The 24,123-nt window shown below is 48.8% G+C and overlaps 1 protein-coding gene across 1 annotated transcript; it reads right to left on the bottom strand.

Annotated features, from left to right (window-relative positions):
• Window positions 1-43: 43 nt before the first annotated feature.
• On the bottom strand, window positions 44-21,469 carry LOC103232819 (testis-specific protein TEX28). Its single transcript, XM_007993131.3, has 4 exons — window positions 21,329-21,469; window positions 16,986-17,713; window positions 1,246-1,381; window positions 44-630 (listed from the first exon to the last, which is right to left on the bottom strand). Exons 1-4 carry the CDS (start codon window positions 21,338-21,340, stop codon window positions 274-276), a joined length of 1,233 nt encoding a protein of 410 aa, XP_007991322.1. The 5' UTR covers window positions 21,341-21,469; the 3' UTR covers window positions 44-273.
• Between the last annotated feature and the right edge of the window lie 2,654 nt (window positions 21,470-24,123).

The following is a 24,123-nucleotide window of genomic DNA, read 5'->3' as shown; positions in this document are numbered from 1 at the left end:
TCTCGAGAGGGTGCAAGGGGGATAAAGAGGAGAGAGTGCTTCATAGACTTTAATCTTTCCCGAGCCTCATGTCTATCGATGGCGTGAAAGGATCCTGACAAAACGGAAGTGTAAGGCAGGTGGGCGTCTATATCCATTTCGCCAGGCTGGTGGTTACATAATCGGCAAGCAAGAGCTGTGGAGGGGCTGTCTGGGGAGGGCTTGCTGGATGCCCTCGACACCCAGGAGGAGGGAGGGAGCTAGCAAGCTAAGGCAGGTGGCCCTCCTGGCCCCTTAAGGTCCATGGGCTGGAGGCCCAGAGTTCTTGGAGTACAGTCTACACCTGGAGGAGACCCATTCTGGCCAGTCTGTGGCAGGGATGGCATGCCGCCTCTGCCAGGCCAGTACCCCAAGCCCAATCAGCATCAGGGTGGTGCAAGTGCACAGGCGTGAGGTGATCAGTGATGAGGGGCAGGCACACAAGGTGGAGATAAAGACCAAGAGGATGGCTGCCGGTGAGAAGAGCAGACTCACGAACTTGAACAACATCTTCGGAGGACGGCTTTGGAGGTGCTCTGCTGCCTCCAGTCGGGTGACTTGCTGTAGCATCTCCAGCTTGGATATTCGGCTCTTGAAGGTCTCCATGATCTCCTGCAGGAGACGAAAATGCACGCACCAGAAGTCAGCACGCAACTGTGGTCATTTATTGAGTTCCTAGGGGTGAGCAGCAAGCACTGTGGGGTGGGTATTCGAGGAGGCAGGCAGAGAGCCTAGAGCACATCCAGGGCAGAGGGGAGGGCGCAGGCTCTCCAGCAACTGGGAAAGCTTCATCTGACCCAGTCGCACTCCCTCATCCCCTGTCTCCCGAAGCTGAGGACCTGGTCAAGACACAACTACCCAGGGACGAGGGTGGGCGCTATGGAAATGGAACAGTGAGGAGAGGGAAGCCAGGTCTAAGGAGGGGTTCTGAGAGGGTGCTCCCTACACCCACAGCCGCAGCAGAAGCAGCTCCACCCCAGATCTCCTGAGTCAGAGGCTCACGGGTGAGCACTGCAGCACCAGAGTGGCAAAAGCAGCTAAGCCAGATGGTGGGAAGCGGAGCGTGCGTGTAAAGGTCAGATGCTGCTAGCTCTGAAACAAATGTGTATGTGGCCACTGAACACTCAGGAGGGGGCAGCTCGAGTGCCTTGCTTTGGTTTGGGGGTATCAGAATGGATTCGCTCATCTCTCCAGTCTTCTCACAAGGCTCCCCCAGGAGGTTCTCACCCATATTTCCTTGGCTCTCTCATAGGATAGATAGGCCATTCTCTCTTCGCTGCAGGCCAGATTGTGTTTGAGGTTGTAAATCTCATTCAGGTGTCCCTGCAGGCGATCATTCACCCGTTCTTCCACCAACGCTTGTCTTGGGAGCAAAAGAGAAAGTAAGATTCCTTCAGTACTTCACCCAGAGTTCATGCCAACAGGGAGCGGTCCTGACCTAGACCAGATTCGGGTTCAGCTTCTGCCCTCCTCCTCCCTCCCCAGGCTCTAGGAAAAGACTGACTCCCGCTCCAGGTCTGCCTGGGAACACCCCAAACACACACCAGCCACACACACACCAACATTCATATATATTTTATATGTAGTTACTCTTTTGTAACAGCTTTACAAGAATAGCCATAGACTAGAAGTTGTAGAAATGACAGTGTGAACTATCCGTGGGTGCTCGTCAATTCCGCAGATCCCCTAGGACCAGTGTGGAGTACGAAGTTTAGCCTGCAGTTACTCTATAGAAACATGGTGACTATAAGGATTGAAAAGTCACAAAAGACCACAGATTTCAGTACGATTCCACTAATTACGAAATGTCCAGAACAGGCAAATCCATAGAGACAGAAAGCAGATTAGTGGGTGCCAGGGGCTGGGGGTGGGGGATAGGCAGCGGCTGCTAATGAGTACAGGGTTGCCTTGGGGCTGATAAAAATACTGTGGAATTAGATAGTGGTGATGGTTGAACAACTCTGTGAATATACTAAAAACCAGTGAATTGTACACTTTAAATTGGTGAATTTTATGGGATGTGAATTATATCTCAATAGAGCTGTTATTTAAACAAAAAGAAAAAAGTGAATCATGGCAATAGTTGCACAACTCAGTAAATTTACTAAAAACCATTGAAATGTAGTTAAAATGGTGCATTTTATAATATGTAAATTATATCTCAATAGAGCTGTTAAAAAAACACAAGCAGGCCAGGTACAGTGGTTCACAGTTGCAATCCCAGCGCTTTGGGAGGCCAAGGCAAGAGGATTGTTTGAGGCCAGGAGGAATTCAAGACCAGCCTGGGCAACACAGTGAGACCCTGTCCCTACAAAAAAATTTTTTTAATTATCTGGGTGTGGTGGCACCTGCCTGTAGTCTCAGCTACTCTGGAGGCTGAGGCAGGAGGATCTCTTGAGCCCAGGAGTTCGAGGCTGCAGTGAGCTGCCATCACGCCACCGCACTCCAGCCTGGGCAGCAGAGTGAGACCCCATCTCTAAAAGAAAACAATCACTACCTGTTGTGTATATAATTATATAAGTAGTAAAAGTATAAAACCACGCATGGAAAAGATAAGCACCCAAATGAGAATGGCGAGGCCGGTATAGCGAGGCCAGAATACCAAGGAAGGAAGATGGTACTGGAAAGGGGTAATGAGGACTTCAACTGAATATTTTCAAGTTTTATTTCCTTAAAAAAAGTAAGATTTGAAGTGAACATGGCAAATGTTAAGATTTCAGAAAGCTGGGGCTGTTAATTATGTTATCCTGTACATTTTCCCTGTGCTTGAAATACTTCATAATTTAAAAACTCCTTCAAAGTTCCTCTTTCGGCACCACAAAGAACAGGCCAGAAGGACAGAGGCCGGGGGGCCAGTGAGGGGGCTCTGGCACCACCGCTTACGCAGAAGAGAGAAGGCACCGGAGAGCGATGGAACCCATAGACTGGCAGGGCTGCTGCCCCAGGAGGCCCAGGAGGGTGGCGGCAGGCCTCAGGTGCAGGAGGTCTAAACGGTGGTGCTGACAGTGACGGGGAAAACGGTGACGACTTCTATTTGGTCCCGCTCCAAGGACTTGACCAACACCCACACGGAGAAATCCCCTGGGCACTGAATAAGCTGACAGCTCATTTGTTGAAAGCCAATTTGTCAAAAGCCGGTTCCTCGCAGCATTTAAAGGAATGTTTCATTTGCCTCGGCCCCAGGTCCCTGTTAAGAAGAGAGTCGGTGGACAACATGGACTAGGCTACTGCTCACAGAGAGGGGGAGTGGGTCGGCAGGATGGTCACCCCGAAAATAGATTCCTCATTACTGTCTTTCCATTTACATGAATGATCTAGCTGCGAGAACATTCAAGATTTTAAGTGTCCTCAGGAATATGAAGTCAATCTTCATCAATGTGTAGATAAAGACACATGAAGATATTTTTGAATGCATTCCTGAATAGCCTATTCAGATGTTAATAAACAATATTTTCATAAGGATATTCTCTCAGTCTCCCCTTCTCTCTGGCCCCCATCTCCTGGCCCTCTGGCAGCCACGCTCCCTTCTCTTCCTTGGTCAAGGACCCCTCTCTCTCCAACTCCTACAGTCACAGAGGCAAATGGACAACTCTGGAGAATGCTCTTATGAAGACAGAACAATGACCAGTCAACCCAGACACCCTCAAGACAGACCAAGGGTGTTAAGACCACCCTCTCCAACAAAAAGTGTTGTAAACTTTATTTATTTATTTTTTCAAACTAGTGTATTTTTATTTTTATGTTTTCAGACGGATCTCCTTCTGTTTGCCCAGGCTGGAGTGCAGTGGCACAATCTTGGCTTACTGCAACCTCCGCCTCCCGGGTTCAAGTGATTTTCCTGCCTCGGCCTCCTGAGTAGCTGGGACTACAGGCATGCACCATCATGCCCGGCTAATTTTTGTATTTTTAATAGAGACAGGATTTCACCATGTTGGCCAGGCTGGTCTCCAACTCCTGACCTCTGGTGACCCGCCTGCCTCGGCCTCCCAAAGTGCTGGGATTACAGGCGTGAGCCATTGGGCCCAGCCAGAAAGAGTATATTCTTGATCATTTCTGAGAATTTGCTTTTGGCAAATTGAGCTAGAACCTAATCATGGCCCGCAACTTGGAGGAAAAGTCTGAGATGGAGAAACAGCTGTAGGAGGGGTCAATAGCCCGGGGGCAATCGACGCATGTGGCCAGGATGGATGAGCTCGCTCTGAGCAAATGTGCCAAAGCAAGGGGCCCTAGGGAGCTGCGGGAAGAGCCAACAAAACAGAAGCCAAAGTGGAAGGAAAATCACCAGGACGGCTCACACAGGAACCCAGAGGATGTAGGGATACAGTAGAAAGGTCGAACATACATGTAACTGGGGCCTTAGAAGGGGAGAAATGAGAGACTAGGGCAGAATCAACATTTGAAGATACAGTGGCTGAAAATTTCCAAAACTGACAAAAGACATCAAGCCATAAACCCAAGTAGCCATGCGAACCCTAAGCAGGATGAATGCACAGAAAATCACACCAAGGGGAGAGTCAGCGGCACAAAACACGAGAAAGAAAATCACACCAAACATCATGATAGCAAAACCACTAAACAACAATGAAAAAGAAAAGATCTTAAAAGGAGCCTGAGGAAAACAAAACTGTGATCTGAGGAGCAACAAGAAGACTGGCAGCTGCCTTTTCAACAGAGACCATGGAAGTCAGAAGGGAATGATTTGTTCAAAATGCTTATTATCTCCAAAAATTAAGTGCCAACTTAGAATTCTATGTCTGGCAAAAAATATCCTTCAGGGCCGGGCGTGGTGGCTCACGCCTGGAATCCCAGCACTTTGGGAGGCCGAGGCGGGCGGATCACGAGGTCAGGAGTTCAAGACCTGGCCAACATGGTGAAACCCCGTCTCTACTAAAAACACAAAAATTAGCCGGGCGTGGTGGCACATGCCTGTAATCCCAGCTACTCGGGAGGCTGAGGCAGGGGAATCGCTTGAACCCGGGAGGCAGAAGTTGCAGTGAGCCAAGATCTCACCATTGCACTCCAATCTAGGTGACAGGGTGAGACTACATCCCACAAAAAAAAAAAAAAAAAAAAAAAAAAAATCCTTCAGAAATAAAAACGAATGATGGCATGTGTGAGGCAATCAGGTGACCGTGACTGTATATTTAACATTGTGGACTTGTTTTAAGACATTTTTGGTATGGTATTTAGGCTACATTAACAAAATGATCCATATTTCAGGTTCACACTGAAATATTTACAGATGAACTGATGTAATGTCTGTGCTTTGCTTCAACACAATAGGGATGAGAGGAACCAGTTCAGAGAGCACCTCAGACCTTAGGTCAGACCTCAGGTCAGACCTCCTCAGAGATCCAAAGATGCAGGATGCTCTGACGTGGAGGAGAAGTCGGGGAAAAAATGGAAGTTCTTATGTCTTCAAGTTAACACGACCTGAGCCTGCAACAAAGGCCTAAGCAGATACCTTGAGGAAAGTCAGCCCGAGACTGGATCCCTGGGGCTGAGAGGTCACACAGCAACAGTGAAGCCTCTAGTAACCATAGCCTGTTATCTCCAAGCCTTGTCTGAAAGCAAAACATACCAGAACATTCTTGGGACAGAGGAGCTAGGGTCTGGATGCCCGCAAGGACCTGGTGTCCAGAAGGAAAAAAAAAGCATGGAGACCTGGCATATTCACTTCAGGGCATTTTCAATATGGCAGGAGGCTATAAGAAAATTTCACAACTGCCCACTTGTGGATACAGCCAGAAACACAAAGCAAGAGTGAAACTTTTGCCTACTCGGCACCTGAGCAGCTTCATTTTATTCAATTTTTATTGAGGTAAATTTCATGTAACATAAAATGAATGATTTTAAGGCGAACAATTCAGTGGCATTTAGCACATGTGGTGGTGTGCAACCACCATGGCTGTTAATAGTTCCAAGACATTGGCCGGCTGCAGTCACGCCTGTGATCCCAGCACTTTGAGAGGCCGAGGCGGACGGATCATGGGGTCAAGAGATCAAGACCATCCTGGCCAACATGGTGAAACCCCGTCTCTACTGAAAATACAAAAATTAGCTGGGCATGGTGGTGCACGCCTGTAGTCCCAGCTACTCGGGAGGCTGAGGCAGGAGAATCGCTTGAACCTGGGAGGCAGAGGTTGCAGTGACCCGAGATCACGCCACTGCACTGCAGCCTGGCAACAGAGCGAGACTCCGTCTCAAAAAAAAAAAAAAAAAAAAAAAAAAAGTTCCAAGACATTTTCATCACCCCCTCGAAAAAATACCATTTAGCAGTCACTCCCCATTCCCATCACCCCAGTCCCTGGCAACCACCAACCTGCTTTCTGACTTGAGCAGCTTCTTATCTCTGAACCTCTACCAGCAACTTATGAATGAGAGATGGACAAGACCATCAGATGTGTGGAGACGGTCCTAGACAAGCTGCTAGAAAATGACAGACAACCAGAGTAAGGGGTAGTGGGGCATTGTAATGCTGTGGAGAGGAGAGGGCAGCAGGAATGACAAGCCCAGGAGGCATTGACTCAGGGAAAGAAGAGGAAGGCAGGGTCAGGTCGAGATCTTGGCCAAATCCCTGAGCTCATCAACCTAGGGTGCTCCATTGATGAATTTATCAAGAGTCATTGGCCAGGGAGTGGTGGCTCACGCCTGTAATCACAGCACTTTGGGAGGCCAAGGCGGGTGGATCATTTGAGATTAGGAGTTGGAGACCAGCCTGGCCAACATGATGAAACCCTGTCTCTACTAAAAAACCCAAAAATTAGCTGGGCATGGTGGTGCATGCTGTAATCTTAGCTACTCAAGAGGCCGAGACAGGAGAACCACTTGAATCCGGGACACAGAGGTTGCAGTGAGCTGAGATGGAGTCACTGCACTCCCTCCAGCCTGGGCAACAGAGTAAGACACCATCTCAAAACAAAAAAAAAAAAAAAGAAAGAAAGAAAAAGAAAAAAGAAAAAGCCATTAACAACTTTTTTCTTTCTTTCCCTTTTTGTTTTTGTTTTTTTTTTTTGGTTTGTTTTTGTTTTTTAATTGAGATAAGGTCTCACTCTGTCCTCTATCACCCAGGCTGGAGTACTGTGGCACAATCATACCTCACTGCAACATAAAACTCTCAGGCTCAAGCGAACCTCCTGTCTCAGCCTCCCAAGTAGCAGGGACTACAGGCATGTGCCACCAAGTCCGGTTAATACTTTTAAATTTTTTTGCAGAGATATGGTCTCACTTTGTTACCCAAGCTGGTCTCAAACTCCTGGGCTCAAGCAATCCTCCTGCCTCGACCTCCCAAAGCACTGGGATTGCAGTCACAAGCCACTACATCTGGCCCAATTTTTCTTTACAATCTTTCAAGGACTTAGTTTGTAGATAGGAAGCAGAAAGGAATTGTAAATTCAGTTCCATCAGCATCTACTTGGGGCTTACACACAAGTATTAATTAATACTCACAACAGTTCCAACAATAGTGGGATCATTATTACCTCCATGTTACAGATATGGAAACTGAGGATTGCAAACTTGAAGCACCTTGTCCAAGGTAGGAAATACCCGGCACAGAGGAGGCTGGGTCAGGCCTAAATCCAGAATCAGCCCTCCTGACCCTGCCCTGATGTTCCCAAGACACAGCAGATAGAGTTCTGGCATACGTGGAGGAGGAAAGCAGCCCAGAGGGCGAGCTGGGTCCCTTCAGGAAGGGAGGAAAAGCAGCACCCAGATTGATCCATGAAACAGGTACTCACAGAACAGCCATCATGTGTCAACATGTCTTTGGGCAGTCACTCGAACACACTGGCCAACCTGAATGTGCTGATATTTTGACGAGAACAATACAACACAAATGAATACCTACACAAGGGAGAGCAGTTTGGGCGGTGAGTGGTGCGAGAAAGGAAAAAGTAGGGGAGTGACAAAGATTAGTCCAGAGTATGCAAAGAGCTCTGACAACTCAACAATGAAAAAACAAACCAAGTTGAAAACAAGCCAAAGACTTGTTGGCTGATAAGCACATGAAAAGGGGTTCAGCACTATTAATCATCAGAGACAGGTTCACACCCACTAGTTTCATGGGCTAGGAGAGTGGTTCTCAACCAGGGGCAATTTGCTCCCCTCCGCTCCAAGGGACATTTGGCAATCTCTGGAGAGACATTTCTGGTTGTTACAAATAGGTGGGGCATGGTAGGTTAAAATTGCCCCCCTGGGCTGGGCACGGTGGCTCACATCTGTAACTCCAGCACTTTGCGAGGCTGAGGTGGGCAGACTGCCTGAGCTCAGGAGTTCAAGACCAGCCTGGGCAACATGCTGAAATCCCGTCTCTATTAAAAATATAAAATATTAGTTGGGTGTGGTGGCACGTGCTTGTAGTCCCAGCTACTTGGGAAGCTGAGGCAGGAGAATTGCCTGAACCCAGGAGGTGGAGGTTGCAGTGAGCCAAGATCGTGCCACTGCACTCCAGCCTGGATGACAGAGCAAGACTCTGTCTAAAAAAGAAAAACACCCCCCCCCCCCCAAGCAAAAGATATCTATGTCATAATCCTTGGAAACTGTGAATGTTACCTTCTATGACCAAAAAAGGGGGCTTTCCAGAAGTGGTGAGTTTAAGGGTATTGAGATGCAAAGATTATCCCAGATTATCCTGGTGGGCCCTAAATGCAATCACATGTATAAGAGAGAGGCAAAAGGACATTAGACACGCACAGAGGAGAATGTCATGTGAAGACAGAACACAGGTTTGAAGATGCTGGCCTTCAGGACTAGAATGATGTGGCCACAAAATTAAGGAATTTGGCAGCCACCAGAAACTGGAAGAGGCAAAGATCAGTTTGTCCCCTAGAGCCTTCAATGAGAGTGTGTCCTCGCCTGATTTCAGCCCAGTGAAACTGATTTCAGCCTTCTAGCCTCCAAGACAGTGAGAGAATAACTTTCTATTATTTTAAGCCGTGAAGTTGGGGGCAATTTGTCACGGCACCATCAGCAAATTAATTCACCGCACCACTGGCATCAAGTAATTGGAGACCAGGGATGCTGCTCATCATCCTAGAATATATGGGACAGCCCCGCACAACAGAGAATCATTTGGTCCAAAATGTCGACAGTGCCAAGGTTGAGAGAACATGGGCTAGGGTGATGAAATTTTGGAGTCTAATTTCACCAAGTTGTGGCTGAACTTAAGAGGCTGAAATTTAAAAGACTGATCTTGCCAAACGTTGGCAACTGGAACTCTTACACACTCCTAGCGGGACTGTAAAATGGTATAACCATGTCGGAAAACCGTTCCTCTGGTGGTTTTTGTGTTTTGTTTTTTTTTTGTTTGTTTGTTTGTTTGTTTGTTTTTTGAGATAGAGTTTCACTCGTTGCCCAGGCTGGAGCGCAATGGCACGATCTCGGCTCACTGCAACCTCCGCCTCCTGAGTTCAAGCGATTCTCCTGTGTCAGCCTCCCGAGTAGCTGGGATTACAGGCATGGGCCACCACGCCCGGCTAATTTTGTATTTTTAGTAGAGACGGGGTTTCTCCATGTTGGTCAGGCTGGTCTCCAACTCCCGACCTCAGGTGATCCACCCACCTCGGCCTCCCAAAGTGCTGGGATTACAAGCGTGAGCCACCGTGCCCGGCCTTCCTCTTTCTTAAAAAGTTAAGCATACTGCTATGGTGTGCATGTCACCCCCAAAACTCATGTTGAAATTTAATGGCCATGTGATGGTGTTAAGGGATGGGACTGGTAAGAGGGGATTAATATTAATATTGTTATCGTGAAAGTTTGGTCCCCGCTCGCTTTCTCACGCCCTCTTGCCCTTCTGCCTTCTGCCATAGGATGATGCAGTACAAAGGTCCTCACCAGTTGCCAGCGCTTTGACATTGAACTTCCTTTCTTTATAAACTACCCAGCCTGCAGTACTCTGTTACAGCACCAGAAAGTGGGACTAAGACACATAACACTTCCCTGTCATCGAGCAATTCCATATATGAAAGCATATGTTCACAGAAAGACTTGTACGAGAACGTTCATAGCAGCTTTATTCACTCGCCCAACTGGCAGCGGACCGGGGCATAAGCAACCTGCGGTGTCTCCATGCAATGGAATGCTGCCAAGCAATACGAAGCCATGAGCTCCTCACACAGCTTGGGTGGATCTCAAAACAATTCCACGGAGCGAAAGCAGCCAGACGCAAAGCACTGCGTGCCGTGCGATTCCACTTACATGAGGTTCAAGAGGAGACCAAGCTAGAGTGACAGAAACCAGAACAGTGGCTGATTATGGGAGATGGGTGTTCACTGGAAGAGGGCGTGAGGGTACTGTCTGGGGTGGTGGCAAAGCTCTTTATTGGGATTTTAGTTGCCCAGGTGTCAACCTTTGTCAAAACTCGTTAAACTGTATGCCTAAACTTAAATGCAATTTCACTGTATAAAATTTACCTCGAAAAGGCCAGGCGCGGTGGCTCATGCCTGTCATCCCAGCACTTTGGGAGGCTGAGGCGGGTGGATCACCTGAGGTTGGGAGTTCCAGACCAGCGTGACCAACATGGAGAAACCCCATCTCTACTAAAAATACAAAATTAGCCAGGCGTGGTGCTGCATGCCTATAATCCCAGCTACTCGGGAGGCTGACGCAGGAGAATCGCTTGAACTCAGGAGGCGGAGGTTGCAGTGAGCCAAGATCGCGCCATTGCACTCCAGTCTAGGCAACAAGAGCAAAACTCCGTCAAAACAAACAAACAAACAAACAAACAAAAACCTTTACTTCAAAAAACCCCACCTCCAAAAGAATAAAAGAAGAGGCCATTTGAACATGGTAGCCTGGGAAGTCCCTTTGAGGAGAGGACATCAGAGCAGAGCCTAAAGGACAAGCTGAGTGTGGGAGTTTCCTGTGGCTGCCATCACAAAGCGTTGCAAACTTTGAGTGGCTTTCCCAGCAGAGACGGCCTCTCTCCTGGCTGGGGGTCCAGCAGTCCGAGAGGAAGGCGCAGGCGGAATTGGGCTCCTGCTGAGGACTGAGAAGGCGCCTCCACTCGGGGCCTCTGTCCCAGCTTCTGCTCTGCTGCCCATCCGCAGGCTTCCTTGGCTTCTGCCACGGCAGGTCAGCCTCGGCCTCTGTCTCCACATGGTGTTCTCCCTCTGGGTGTGTCTGTGTCTCCGTCTCCCCTTTCTTTCAGGACACAGGTCACACTGCATTAGGACCTGCCCTTCTGCAGAATGACCTCATCCAAATCTAACTCATCATGTCCGCAACGACCCTGTTTCCAAATAAGCCAGTTCCTTGTCACCAAGTGGAGCCTTCAATGAGGTGATGCCAAGGCAGGTCTAGGGAACTAGAAATGGGGTAAGAAGCAATGTCCTCCAGCCAGGTGTGGTGGCTCACGCCTCTAACCCCAGCACTTTGGGAGGCCGAGGCAAGTGGATCACTTGAGGTCAGGAGTTCGAGACCAGCCTGGTCAACATGGCGAAATCCCATCTCTACTAAAAAATACAAAAAAGTAGCCAGGCGTGCTGGGGGGCGCCTGTAATCCCAGCTACTTGGGAGGCTGAGGCAGGAGAATCGCTTGAACCAGGGAGGCAGAGATTGCAGTGAGCCGAGATCGTGCCACTGCACTCCAGCCTGGGGGACAGAGTGAGACTCCATCTCATAAAAAAGAAAAAAAAAAGAAGCAATGTCCTCCTCACCGTCGGGTTTTCTCCTGGGACCATTTTACTCATCCAACAAAGAACAAAGATGTCCCAGCAACCCATCTAACCCAGGCATTCACCACTAGGGCTACAAAGGTGAAGGAGGAGGGTGGGCTGGGCAGGCTGGGACTGGCTATGGACCCCAGAGAGTAAAGATGGTTTTGCTGGCACCACACCCCCAACTCCAGGACTTGTCCATGCCCTGTCTACGGGGCCAAGCCTGAAACCTGACTGCCTTTCACCATCAAGCAGAAGTCAGCTGCACATCCTGTAAGACAGGGAGAAGGACCCCCAGACCCTCCCAGAGCCCCCTGGCTCATGAGGAGGCTAGAGGGGATCTCCTGCAACTCTCCATGCAAGGTGCCCAGATGAGACCTGCCCAGTCGAGACTTTCACTTGAAGGCTCCACACGCCTTCCTTGGGTGCCATCTCTTCTACCAATGAACATTTTCTGACTTTCTCAAGCCTTCTTTCCTCCTGACCCACAGAGACGCTGAGGAACCGGGGCCTTCTGGTCCCCCAGGAGACTGGCTTGTGCTGAGGAGACAGGCCACTCACTGTGCATCTTCTTGGAGATCTGAAGCTCCCCCAATTTCCACAAGAAAGAAAGAGAAGCTTGGCAAAGACCCTTCCATCCAGAATCAAGTTCGCGACGCCCGTGCCTCTCCTCAGCACACAGAGGGGAGAGTTACCAGGGGCCGCAAGCAACTCCAGCAGAAGCTGTCACAGTCCTTCCAGGGCCAAGGAATGTCCTCTGCAAGGACCCACAAACCCAGACCTCATGAAGGAGGAGACCCCAGGGCCACTAGCCCAGCCCCAAGCCTCCTGAGTCTAATTGTTGCTGTGATAGAGACCCTGCACGTTGCAGAATCAAAAAGAATATACTGTGTTGCCTTTTTTTTTTTTTTTACCACAATCAATTTAAAAAATGCATTAAAAAGTAAGAACTGGCCAGGCACAGTGGATCACATCTGTAACCCCAGCACTTGGGGAGGCCATGGCCAGGTGTTCAAGACCAGCCTGGGCAACATAGCAAGATCCCATCTCTACAAATAATTTTTTTAAAGTTAGCCAGGCATGGTGGCACATGCTTTGTACTCCCAGTTACTCGGGAGGATGAGACAGGAAGATCGTTTGAGCCCAGGAGTTCAAGGCTGCAGTGAACTATGATTGCATCACTGTGCTCCAGCCTGGGCAACAGAGACCCTGAAAAAAAAAAAAAAAAAAAACGAAAGAAAGAAAGAAAGAAAGAGAATAAGAGAGAAAGAAAAAAGAAAGCAAAAGAAAAAGAAAGAAAGAAGAAAGAAAGAAAGAAAGAAGAAAGAAAGAAAGAAGAAAGAAAGAAAGAAAGAAAGAAAGAAAGAAAGAAAGAAAGAAAGAAAGAAAGAAAGAAAGAAAGAAAGAAAGAAAGAAAACGAACTTTTGCGTATCGAAAGACTCAGGAAAAATAAAAAAGAAAGCCAGCCCTCATAATGAGATACCACTTCACAGTGACATCTGTTGAAAAAAAAAAAAGGATAACGACAAACGTTGGCAAGGATGTGAGGCAACTGGAAGCCTTCAGCATTGCTGGTGGGAAGGCGGAGCGGCGCGGCTGCTGTGGGAAGACTCCTCTAAACCTTACACTTGGAGTCACCACAGGGTCCAGCAATTCTACTCCTGATTATAGATAGACCCCAAAGAATTGAAAACTGGTATTCAAATAAGTGGCATGTATGTGAGTGTTCAGGGCAGGGCTTCTCACAATAGCCAAAAGGTGGAAACAACTCAAACCTCCATCCACCGACGGACAGATAAACAAAATGTGGTCTACCCATGGACTGGAATATAAGTCAGCCATCAAGAGAATGAAGTACTGATACATGCTACAACATGAATGAACCTTGAAAACAGCGAAAGAAGCTAGACACAAAAGCCCACATATTGTGTGGTCCCATTTATATGAAAAGTCCAGAGGAGGCAAACCCACGGAGATAGAAAGCAGATTAGGGAACGCCTGGAGCCGAGGCTAGGAGTGACTGCATAGTGAGTCTGGAGGTCTCCTTCTGGGGTGATGAAAATGTTAGACAACTGTACAGATGTGACAGTTGGACCACACTGCAGATGTACTTAATGCACTGAATTACATGCTTCCAAATGGTTAATTTCACATTATGTGAAATTGTGTGAATTCTACACCAATTTTTTAAAGTGCTTGTCATAAATGTGTTTAATACAGTTGCTGCCTCAGCATCCAACTTTAGCAGTTGTACCCTGTCACCTTTGCCCTAGATAACACCCGTCCCTCCCTACCATGTGATTGTTTGCGATATAGCTCATGTGGTCCTCACCTCACTGACCCAAAACCCAACACATTCCATGGCTGCTGACCACGATAAAACCTAATGCTCAACACCAGAGTCATGTAAATCAGTTTCCTCCTTTGTGCATGTTTTCTTTAAACCAGCCAACCGCAACCCCCACAGGAAAGCCTGTGGGACCCCTTCACACCCTGCGACCTTAATACAGGCACAGCCCCGGAAGCTTCCCCGCTCTTCGTTCTGGGCTTCGCTCTTGCACAACTGATGAGCTCAATCAGCTCCCTGCTGCATCCAGACTTCCCCTCTGCCTCCCATCAGCACACCTAACGTCTCTGCGATCTGAGTCATACATTTCTTTTTTCCGTTTTGTTTGTTTGTTTGTTTTTTGACACAGGGTCTCGCTCTGTCACCCAGGATGGAGTGCAGTGGTGCAATCATGACTCACTGCAGCCTCAACCTCCCAGGCTCAAGGGATCCCCGCTCCCACTCAGCCTCCTGAGTAGCTGGGACTACAGGCACGCGCCATCACGCCCAGCTAATTTCTTTGAATTTTTTGTGGATACAAGGTCTCGCTATGTTGCCCAGGCTGGTCTCAAACTCCTGAGCTCAAGCAATCTGCCCACCTCAACCTCCCAAAGTGCTAGGATTACAGGTGTGAGCCCCCGCGCCCAGCCCATGTCGCTGTTGCATGCATTTTCATCTGCCTCCTCATTGTGGCTCCCCTGACACGCACACCCGAACCTAACGATCCCACGGGTCAGGGATCTCCTAGAGACTGGGTATCTCGGCTATGGCCACGCTCAGTAGAGACATGCCAAGATCAAATTAAAAAGAAACCAGAATGGTAAAAACCACTACAGCCCTCTTGAAAGCAAACGGATTTAACTGTGATAAACAGCACAGGACTTGCAGCGTGGCTTCTCAGTTTGTGATGCACCAGAGGGGACGCAACAGTCACAGGAGGCCTGGCTGGTTGAAACACTTCTGTGTCCAGCTCATGTAAAAGTTTTGAAGAAGATTTTACGAAAGTATATGTTTTTATAATGCCATGAATTCCTGTGTCCCCTGCATCTAACTTAGCCACACAGCCAAGGTGTGGTGAAATGCTCTCAGGTCCACTCTTACCATCCACATAGGCTGCTTGTGCTGCCTCTGTGAGACTCTGCTTCCCCAACCATAAAGTAGGCGTCTGAGGGCCAAAGAACAATGCTGCTTAACCTGGTGCCCCAGCTCAGTTACGAGCCCGTGACAACAGTGAAAAATCATCATCAGCCCTTTCTCCTCCTAGTAAATTTGGGCCCTGCAGATCTGCTTTTCCGCTCACGACGAACATTAGTAAGGATAGGCTCGCTGCTGCAGCAAACAACCAGAAATCCCATGTCACAGTCCAATGGTGGGTACTGGGTCAGAAGTGCAGGCTTCTGGAATTTGCAGCAAAAGTCTGAGAGGGGGAGAGAGAGGTATTGCCCTGCTCCCCGGTAGTCACCCCTGTATCAAGAGGGGGTGAAAGACTCGGATTTGAGAGGGGTTAAGAGTTTACCCGAGCACAGCATTCTCATTGACCCATACGGTTTGGAAACATACGGGGAAGTTTGTAACTGCCACCAAACTCTGTTGTTGCTTAATAGAAAGCTGACTGGGTAAGTGTGATTTTGACAAAAGGGTCTCTAATGCTCCCAAGATTTTAGATTTGGTTGCCATGTCCTATGAAAATAACCTCCAAGAGACACCTGTGACTCTGACTAGTCATCTCATTGATAGTGGTTGTCCTGTAATATTCTTTGATTGTCCTTTAACAGATTCTTAGGCTATGTAAATAAACACTGGCAAAATTTCCCTGGGGAAACTAAAGAGGACGATTCCCACGTGCCTCTTCCCCTGCATCAGGCACTAAAAGGACTGCGGAGTTCTTCTTTTCAAGCAAATGCTGAGAATCTTGGCTCACCTAAGGGAGTCACTGCCTCCCTAGCCAGGACTCTGGAGGGACTGGCGTTGATTAGCCACAGACTGCAGCGAGGGGGACAGAATGTGACACCCCCTGAGGGCCCATGGAAACCCAGAGAACGGTCCCAGTCGGAATGGAGAGAATCCGTTGAGAGACTGAGTTTGCCTTTTTTTTTTTTTTTCCCCAATTGGTAGGCCCTAGCCTTATCTTAGAGGGAAAGAAAATCAAGCTAGGGCAGGGTGCGGTGGCTCACGCCTGTAATCCCAGCACTTTGGGAGGCCGAGGCAGGTGGATCACGAGGTTAAGAGATTGAGACCGTCCTGGTCAACATGGTGAAACCCCGCCTGTACTAAAAATACAAAAAATAACTGGGTGTGCTGGTACACGCCTATAGTCCCAGCTACTCGGGAGCCTGAGGCAGGAGAATCGCTTGAACCTGGGAGGTGGAGGTTGCAGTGAGCCGAGATCGTGCCACTGCACTCCAGCCTGGCGACAGAGCGAGACTCCGTCTCAAAAAAAAAGAAAAAGAAAAAGAAAATCGAGCTACTGCACGGCGCAGAGAAAGCACTCACCAGAAGGCAGTCATTTTTGAAATAAGTATCTGAGACCCGACCTGTGCCCAGCTCAGCTAGGAGCACGGGTGAAGAGACCAGAGCTGGCGAGGCGACTCCGGTCCTGACTCCCACCTTCCCGGCAGACTGGGACCAGAGGACGCCACCTCCCTAACTAGTGCCAGGTGTCTACCGGACTCTTGCCACCCCCATGTTGTCTCCTGCCACCACAGAGTCAGGGCCAGCCGCTGTGCCGCTGCAACCACCTGGCAGGGGCTGCCGAGCTGGAGCATTTTCGCCAGCAAGGGTCAAGGCAGGTGTGGGACTGCAGGGAGAGGGCTGGTCGCCCCACGGCAGGGCCCGGTCGCTAAGAGAAGCATGGACCTGCTCTTCCAACTAGCCCCTCACCCTGGCTCTCCAGGCTCATGTCCTGGCTCCCTTTCACCCTCCCAGACGTGGCTCCCGGGAGCGCTTCCTCCTCTGCTTCCAGTCCCCAAAGCCAAGGCCTCACCTACACTTCTCCTCCTGAAGGGACTCCAGCAACAGCTGCAGGTCAGTCAGAGACCTCTCTTTTAGGCTGTGATAGGACGCCTGGAGGCTGATGTGGAACCTCTTGGCTTCTTCCAGCTCTTCCTTTACCTTCTGCAATATCAGGTTTTGTTGCCGGGCCACATCCTCTGTCTCTAAGCGCGTCCCCTGCTGTGAGCTCTGGAAGCGACTCTCCTCGGTGAAGGGTGTGCTGGCATCGGGCAGGTTGACGGGCCTGTCTTCCCCACTCGGCATGGGGGGCTCTGAAAGCAGGGCCTTCTCGCTGGGTGGCTCGCAGTTGGCTGGGTCGCTTTCTGCCATCAGCAGTAAGCCCTTGGGCCTGCAGCCTTCCTCCAGCTCCTGGAGCTGCTGGTGACACTGGCGGAGCCTGTGCTCGATCTGGGCGATGGTGACAGAGGCGCGCTGGTTCACCTTCTCAAAGGCCTGCCGGATGTGCGGCACCTGGTGCCGGTCTGCTTTGGACACCAGCTTGAGGTAGCTCACGGTGTTGCCATCCCGACTGGCCTTCTCCACTCTCAGCTGCTCTGAGAGGTAGAGGATGCGGTGCCCGACACTATCCTGTAAGTTGTGGGCTAGGCCCCCATCTGAGAGGCTGGAAGGGCCACTGGGGCCGTCTTCGCTGGATGACAAGGACCTGCATGAAGGCACATTGGAGGGGAGGGTTGCGCTGGGGCTCCTGGTGTGTTCCGCCTACATTGGGAAACAAGAAATCACAATACGGTGCTCTGTGAGCCGCAAAGTGTGAGAGAATTGGACACGTTATGGCTCCATAAAATACCTCCACATATGCATGGATACTTACACACGCAAGATTTGTGCGTTCAAGATGGGCCCGACGCAGACTGGGGAGGTGATGCTCATCTTCAGGGCTCCTCTCCCCTCCTTTTCAGCGTCTGACTCCTTGCTCTACGTTTTGTGCCTCACTACGACCGACAGGTGGCCAGACTCCCTTCTACATCTGCCTGTTTTTGCACTGCACTCCTATTTTCTCTTCCAAAAATTACCAATTGTGGGTCTCACTTATAAAGAGCTGTTCTTGTAAACTATGGAATAAACATTTCCGTTAACCCTTACAGCTTGCTGTATTGCTACTCCCAGGGAGACAGGAAGGGTTAGGCAGAGAGATTTGCCTCCTAACAGGTTCATTCATTCATCCAATCATTCATTCAACACATATTTTGAGTGCCTACCATGTGGTACAGAAGCCAGATACATTCCTTGATCTCATACAGCTGACAGTCTAGGGTAGAAAATTTTATTGTAACACAAAAGAATGAGTCTCTCACATGGTGAGGGGGTTAACGTTGCCTTTGACAAAGAGCCCAGTTCAAATCCTGGCTCTACCACTCTGAGACCTTGAGCAAGTTAATAAACTGCTCTGAGGCTCAGTTTTCTTACCTCTAAAACAAAGATGGCAAGAGAAGCATAGCTGGAACCCAGCCCACCAGGGCAGACTGGGGAGCAAGGAGCTAGGAGACGGAGGTGGGGGGCAGCTCAGGTGCAGCCTCTGTTCTGTTTCTACTTCTTTTTTTTTTTTTTTTTTTTTTTTTTTTGAGACGGAGTCTCGCTCTGTCCCCCAGGCTGGAGTGCAGTGGCCGGATCTCAGCTCACTGCAAGCTCTGCCTCCCGGGTTTACGCCGTTCTCCTGCCTCAGCCTCCCGAGTAGCTGGGACTACAGGCGCCCGCCACCTCGCCCGGCTAGGTTTTTGTATTTTTTAGTAGAGACGGGGTTTCACCGTGTTAGCCAGGATGGTCTCAATCTCCTGACCTCATGATCCGCCCGTCTCGGCCTCCCAAAGTGCTGGGATTACAGGCTTGAGCCACCGTGCCCGGCCTTTTTTTTTTCTTTTCTTTTTTGAGATGGAGTCTCACTCTGTCACCCAGGCTGGAGTGCAGTGGTGCAATCTCAGCTCACTACAACCTTCACCTCCCGGGTTTAAGCAATTCTCATGCCTCAGCCTCCCGAGTAGCTGGGATTACAGGTGTGCACCACCACACCCAGCTAATTTTTGTATTATTAGTAGAGACAGGGTTTCACCATGTTGACCAGGCTAGTTTCCAACTCCTGACCTCAAGTGATCCTCCCGTCTCGGCCTCCCAAAGTGCTGGGATTACAGGCTTGAGCCACCACGCCTGGCCTACCTCAATTTTTAAAACTCAAAGTGGTACCACTATGCACCCAGTAGATTGGTCAAACTCAGACAGACTAACAATGATGAGTGTTGGCAAGGATATAGAGCAACAGGAACTCTCAATCATTACTGGTGGGAAGCAAATTTGTACTACCACCACCTTGGAAAAGCACTTGACAGTATCACAAAGTTGAAGACATGCATACCAAATGATCCAGCAACTGCATTCGTAGGCAATATTCCCAGGAGACAAATACACTGATGTTCCCAATATCCAACAACTAGCAACAAACCACCTGCCCAGAAAGTGTAAGTAAACTGTAATATATGCAACAATATACTACTGTACGGCAAGGAGAATGAGCTACAGCCTTGAAAAACATGAATACATTTCACAAGCATAATGCTCAACAAAAGAAACCAAACAGAAAATCCATACTACAAACGGTTCCACTTACACAAATTCCAAGAGCAGGCAAAACTAAACGATATTGTGTAGGGATGACTACGCAGGCAGGAAAGCATAAAGGGTAGCATGGATGCTGGCAACAGAAACCCCAGGATGGTGGTTCCCACTAGGGCGGGAGAAGGTGATTATGATTGGGGTGACAGTGGAGGCTGCGGTGCCTGGCCTGAGTAGTGGTTAAATGTGTGTTCACCTTATCGTTATTTCTTAAAACATACATCAATGTTTTCTGCACCTTTATATACATATGCCAGATTTCACAGTTTTAAAACTATTTAAATGTTCAATATAGGCCAGGTGTGGTGGCTCATGCCTGTAATCCCAGCACTTTGGGAGGCCGAGGTGGGCAGATCACTTCAGGTCAGGAGTCCAGGACCAGTCTGGCCAACAGGGTGAAACCCCATCCATACAAAAAAAAAAAGCCTGGCATGGTGGCTCACACCTATCATTCCAGCACTCTGGGAGGCCGAGGCAGGCGGATCACCTGAGGTCGGGAGGTCAAGACCAGCCTGGCCAACATGGAGAAACCCCATCTCCATCAAAAATACAAACTTAGCTAGGTGTGGTGGCACATGCCTGTAATGCCAGCTACTCCGGAGGCTGAGGCAGGAGAATCGCTTGAACCCAGAAGGCAGAGGTTGCAGTGAGCTGAGATCGCACCATTGCACTCCAACCTGGGCAACAAGAGCAAAACTCCATCGGAAGGAAGGAAGGAAGGAAGGAAGGAAGGAAGGAAGGAAGGAAGGGAGGGAGGGAGGGAGGGAGGAAGGAAGGAAGGGGTATGCAGAATACAGCACAGAGGCACAAAGAAATAGAAAACTTGAAAAATAGAAGACATGGAAGGTAGCGTGAGTAGGTCTAACAAAAATGCAATTGTCATACCAGAGAGAGAAGACAGAGAGAATGCAGCAGCAGCAATATATATATAATTTTTTTTTATTGAAAAGGAGTCACACTCTGTTGCCTAGGCTGGAGTGTCATGGCACGACCTCGGCTCACTGCCAACCTCTGCTGCCCGGGTTCAAGCAATTCTCGTGCCTCAGCCTCACGAGTAGCTGGAACTACAGGTGCGTGCCACCACGCCTAGCTAATTCTTTTGTATTTTTAGTAGAGATGGGGTTTCACCATGTTGGCAAGGCTGTTCTCGAACTCTCAACCTCAGGTGATCCACCCACTTCGGCCTCCCAAAGTGCTGGGATTACAGGCATGAGCCTCCATGACCAGCCGCAGCAGCAATATTTTAAGAGATAACTCCCTAAGAACTTTCCAGAACTGAAGAAAGACACAAATTCACAAATTCAAGAAGCCCAATAAATCCTAAGCAGGGAAGACAAAAATAGGTCCACACCTAGGCACAAGATTTTTTTTTTTTTTTTTTTTTGAAACAGAGTTTCGCTCTTGTTGCCCAGGCCAGAGTATAGTGGTGTGATCTCGGCTCACTGCAACCTCTGCCTCCTGGGTTTAAGCGATTCTCCTGCCTCAGCCTCCCAAGTAGCTGGGATTACAGGCGCCCGCCACTATGCCCAGATAACTTTTGTATTTTTAGTAGAGAGAGTGTTTCACCATGTTGGCCAGGCTGGTCTGGAACTCCTGACCTCAAATGATCCACCCGCCTCGGCCTCCCAAAGTGCTGGGATTACAAGCATGAGCCACTGCACCCGGCCGACACAAGATGTTAAAAGCAGCCAGAGGAAAAAAGCTGATTACCTTTAAAACCATGACTTTTAGACTGCAGGCTGCCTTCTCAATAGCATCAATGCAATCCAGAAGATAGTTGACTGATACCTTCGACACGCTGAGAGAATAACTGCCAGAGAGAAAAAAATAGGTCACATTCAAAGAATCAGAAGTCAGAATGGCTTCAGACTTCAGCAACAGCATGGGGAACTAGAAGACAATGAAGTACTGGCTGGGCACGGTGGCTCACGCCTGTAATCCTAGCACTCTGGGAAGCCCAGGCAGGCAGATCACTTGAAGTCAAGAGTTGAGACCAGCCTGACCAACATGAGGAAACTCTGTCTCTGCTAAAGATACAAAACTTAGCCGGGCATGGTGGTGGACGCCTGTAATCCCAGCTACTCGGGAGGCTGAGGCAAGAGAATCACTTGAAACCAAGAGGCAGAGGTTGCAGTGAGCTGAGATCACGCCCCTGCACTCTAGCCTGGGCGACAGAGCAAGACTCCATCTTTTTTTTTTTTTTTTTTTGAGACGGAGCCTTGCTCTGTTGCCCGGGCTGGAGTGCAGTGGCCGGATCTCAGCTCACTGCAAGCTCCGCCTCCCGGGTTTACGCCATTCTCCTGCCTCAGCCTCCCGAGTAGCGGGGACTACAGGCGCCCGCCACCTCGCCCGGCTAGTTTTTTGTGTTTTTAGTAGAGACGGGGTTTCACTGTGTTAGCCAGGATGGTCTCGATCTCCTGACCTCGTGATCCGCCCGTCTCGGCCTCCCAAAGTGCTGGGATTACAGGCTTGAGCCACCGCGCCCGGCCGCAAGACTCCATCTTAAAAAAAAAAAAAAAAAAAAAAGACAATGAAGTGCTGCCTTCGAAATTCTGAGGGAAAAATGATTTCCCAGCCTAAAATTCTACACCCCAACTGTCTACTGTGGGGTTAGACTAAAGACATTTTTAGACATGAAAGAGTTCAGTACACCATTGACAAATCTAAGAATTCATTAACTCTTTAAAAAGCAAGTCTTGCCAGGGCAGTGGTGTGCACCTGTGGTCCCAGCTACTCAGGATGCTGAGGCAGGAGGATCACTTGTGCCCAGCAAGTAGAGGCTAGAGTGACCTGTGACTGTGCTACTGCCTTCAATCTGGGCAACAGAGTGAGTGAGAACTTGTCTTAAAAAAAAAAAAAAAAAAAAAAGGGAGCGGTGTGTGGTGGCTCACGCCTGTAATCCCAGCACTTTAGGCAGCCAAGGCGGATGGATCACTTGAGGTCAGGAGTTTGAGACCAGTATGGTCAACATTGTGAAACACTGTCCCTACTAAAAATACAAAAATTAGCTGGGCTTGGAGGCACACACCTGTAATTCCAGCTACTGGGAAGGCTGAGGCAGGAGAATTGCTTGAGCCCGGGAGACGGAGGTTGCAGTGAGCCGAGATTGCACCACTGCCCTCCAGCCTGGCTGACAGAGTGAGATTGTCTCCAAAAAAAAAAAAAAAAAAAGTAATCACTAGAAAAGAAGCTACATATGTACATAACATCCAAATAACCAAGGGGAGAAAAAAATGGGACTTGATTAATAATAATTTTTTAAAAAATGAAAGAAAGGGGAAACAAAACAAAACAAACAAACGAAAAAAACAAGGGCTGGGTATGCTGACTCATGCCTGTAATCCCAGCACTTTGGAAGCCAAGGTGGGTGGATCTCTTGAGCCCAGGAGGTCGAGACCAGCCTGGGCAACATGGCAAAACCCCTGTCTCTATTAAAAAATAATTAATGCAAAAATTATCCTGGAGTGGTGGTGCACACCTGTAGTCCCAGCTACCCAGGAGGCTGAGACGGCAGGATCACTTGATTCCGGGGATGTCGAGGCTGCCGTGATCGCACCACTGCCCTCCAGCCGGGGTGGCAGACTGAGATCCCATCTCAAAAAATAAATAAATAGGCTGGACCCCGTGGCTCACGCCTGTAATCCCAGCACTTTGGGGGGCTGAGGGGGGCGGATCACGAGGTCAGGAGATCAAGACCATCCTGGCTAACACGGTGAAATCCCGTCTCTACTAAAAATACAAAAAATTAACCGGGCGTGGTGGCAGGCACCTGTAGTCCCAGCTACTCAAGAGGCTGAGGCAGAAGAATGGCATGAACCCGGAGGCGGAGCTTGCAGTGAACAGAGATCACACCACTGCACTCCAGCCTAAGTGACAGAGCGAGACTCTGTCTCCAAAAGTTAAAAATAAATAAATAAATAATAAATAAATAAATAAATAAATAAAAGCAAACAAATAAGAAAAACAAAGCTTGAAATATATCTAATAGATAAAGGGCTAATCATCACATATATAAAGAACTGCAATTCAGTAAACTAAGAGCAAATAACCCAATATAAAGACATTAAACGGTAGCCACGGACATCTCAGACAAGACGAAAAACGAAAGGCAGTAAAACCTACGAAAAAACGTGTAATTGCAAGGTGATCGGGGAATAGTAAACGAAAAGCAACGATTAAATACTATTTTCTCATCCACCAGAACACCAAAAATTAAAAAGCCTAACAATGTCTAGGGCTGGTGAGAATGTAGCAGAAGGCGATGTCACATACTCTGCAAGTGGGAATCTAAACAGGTTCAGGGTTGGTTTTTTTTTATCGCAATTAGGTGGCGTGTTAAATTTTTTTCTTGAGACACAGTTTTGCTCTTGTTGCCCAGGCTGGAGTGCAATGGCTCCATCTTGGCTCAACGCAAGTTCCACCTCCCAGGTACAAGTGATTCTCCTGTCTCAGCCTCCCAAGTAGCTCGGAGTACAAGTATGCGCCACTATGCCCAGCTAATTTTT

This window comes from Chlorocebus sabaeus, chromosome X, assembly GCF_047675955.1.
Source record: "Chlorocebus sabaeus isolate Y175 chromosome X, mChlSab1.0.hap1, whole genome shotgun sequence".
Classification (NCBI taxonomy): domain Eukaryota; kingdom Metazoa; phylum Chordata; class Mammalia; order Primates; family Cercopithecidae; genus Chlorocebus; species Chlorocebus sabaeus.
This window is presented reverse-complemented; position numbering and strand designations above follow the sequence as displayed.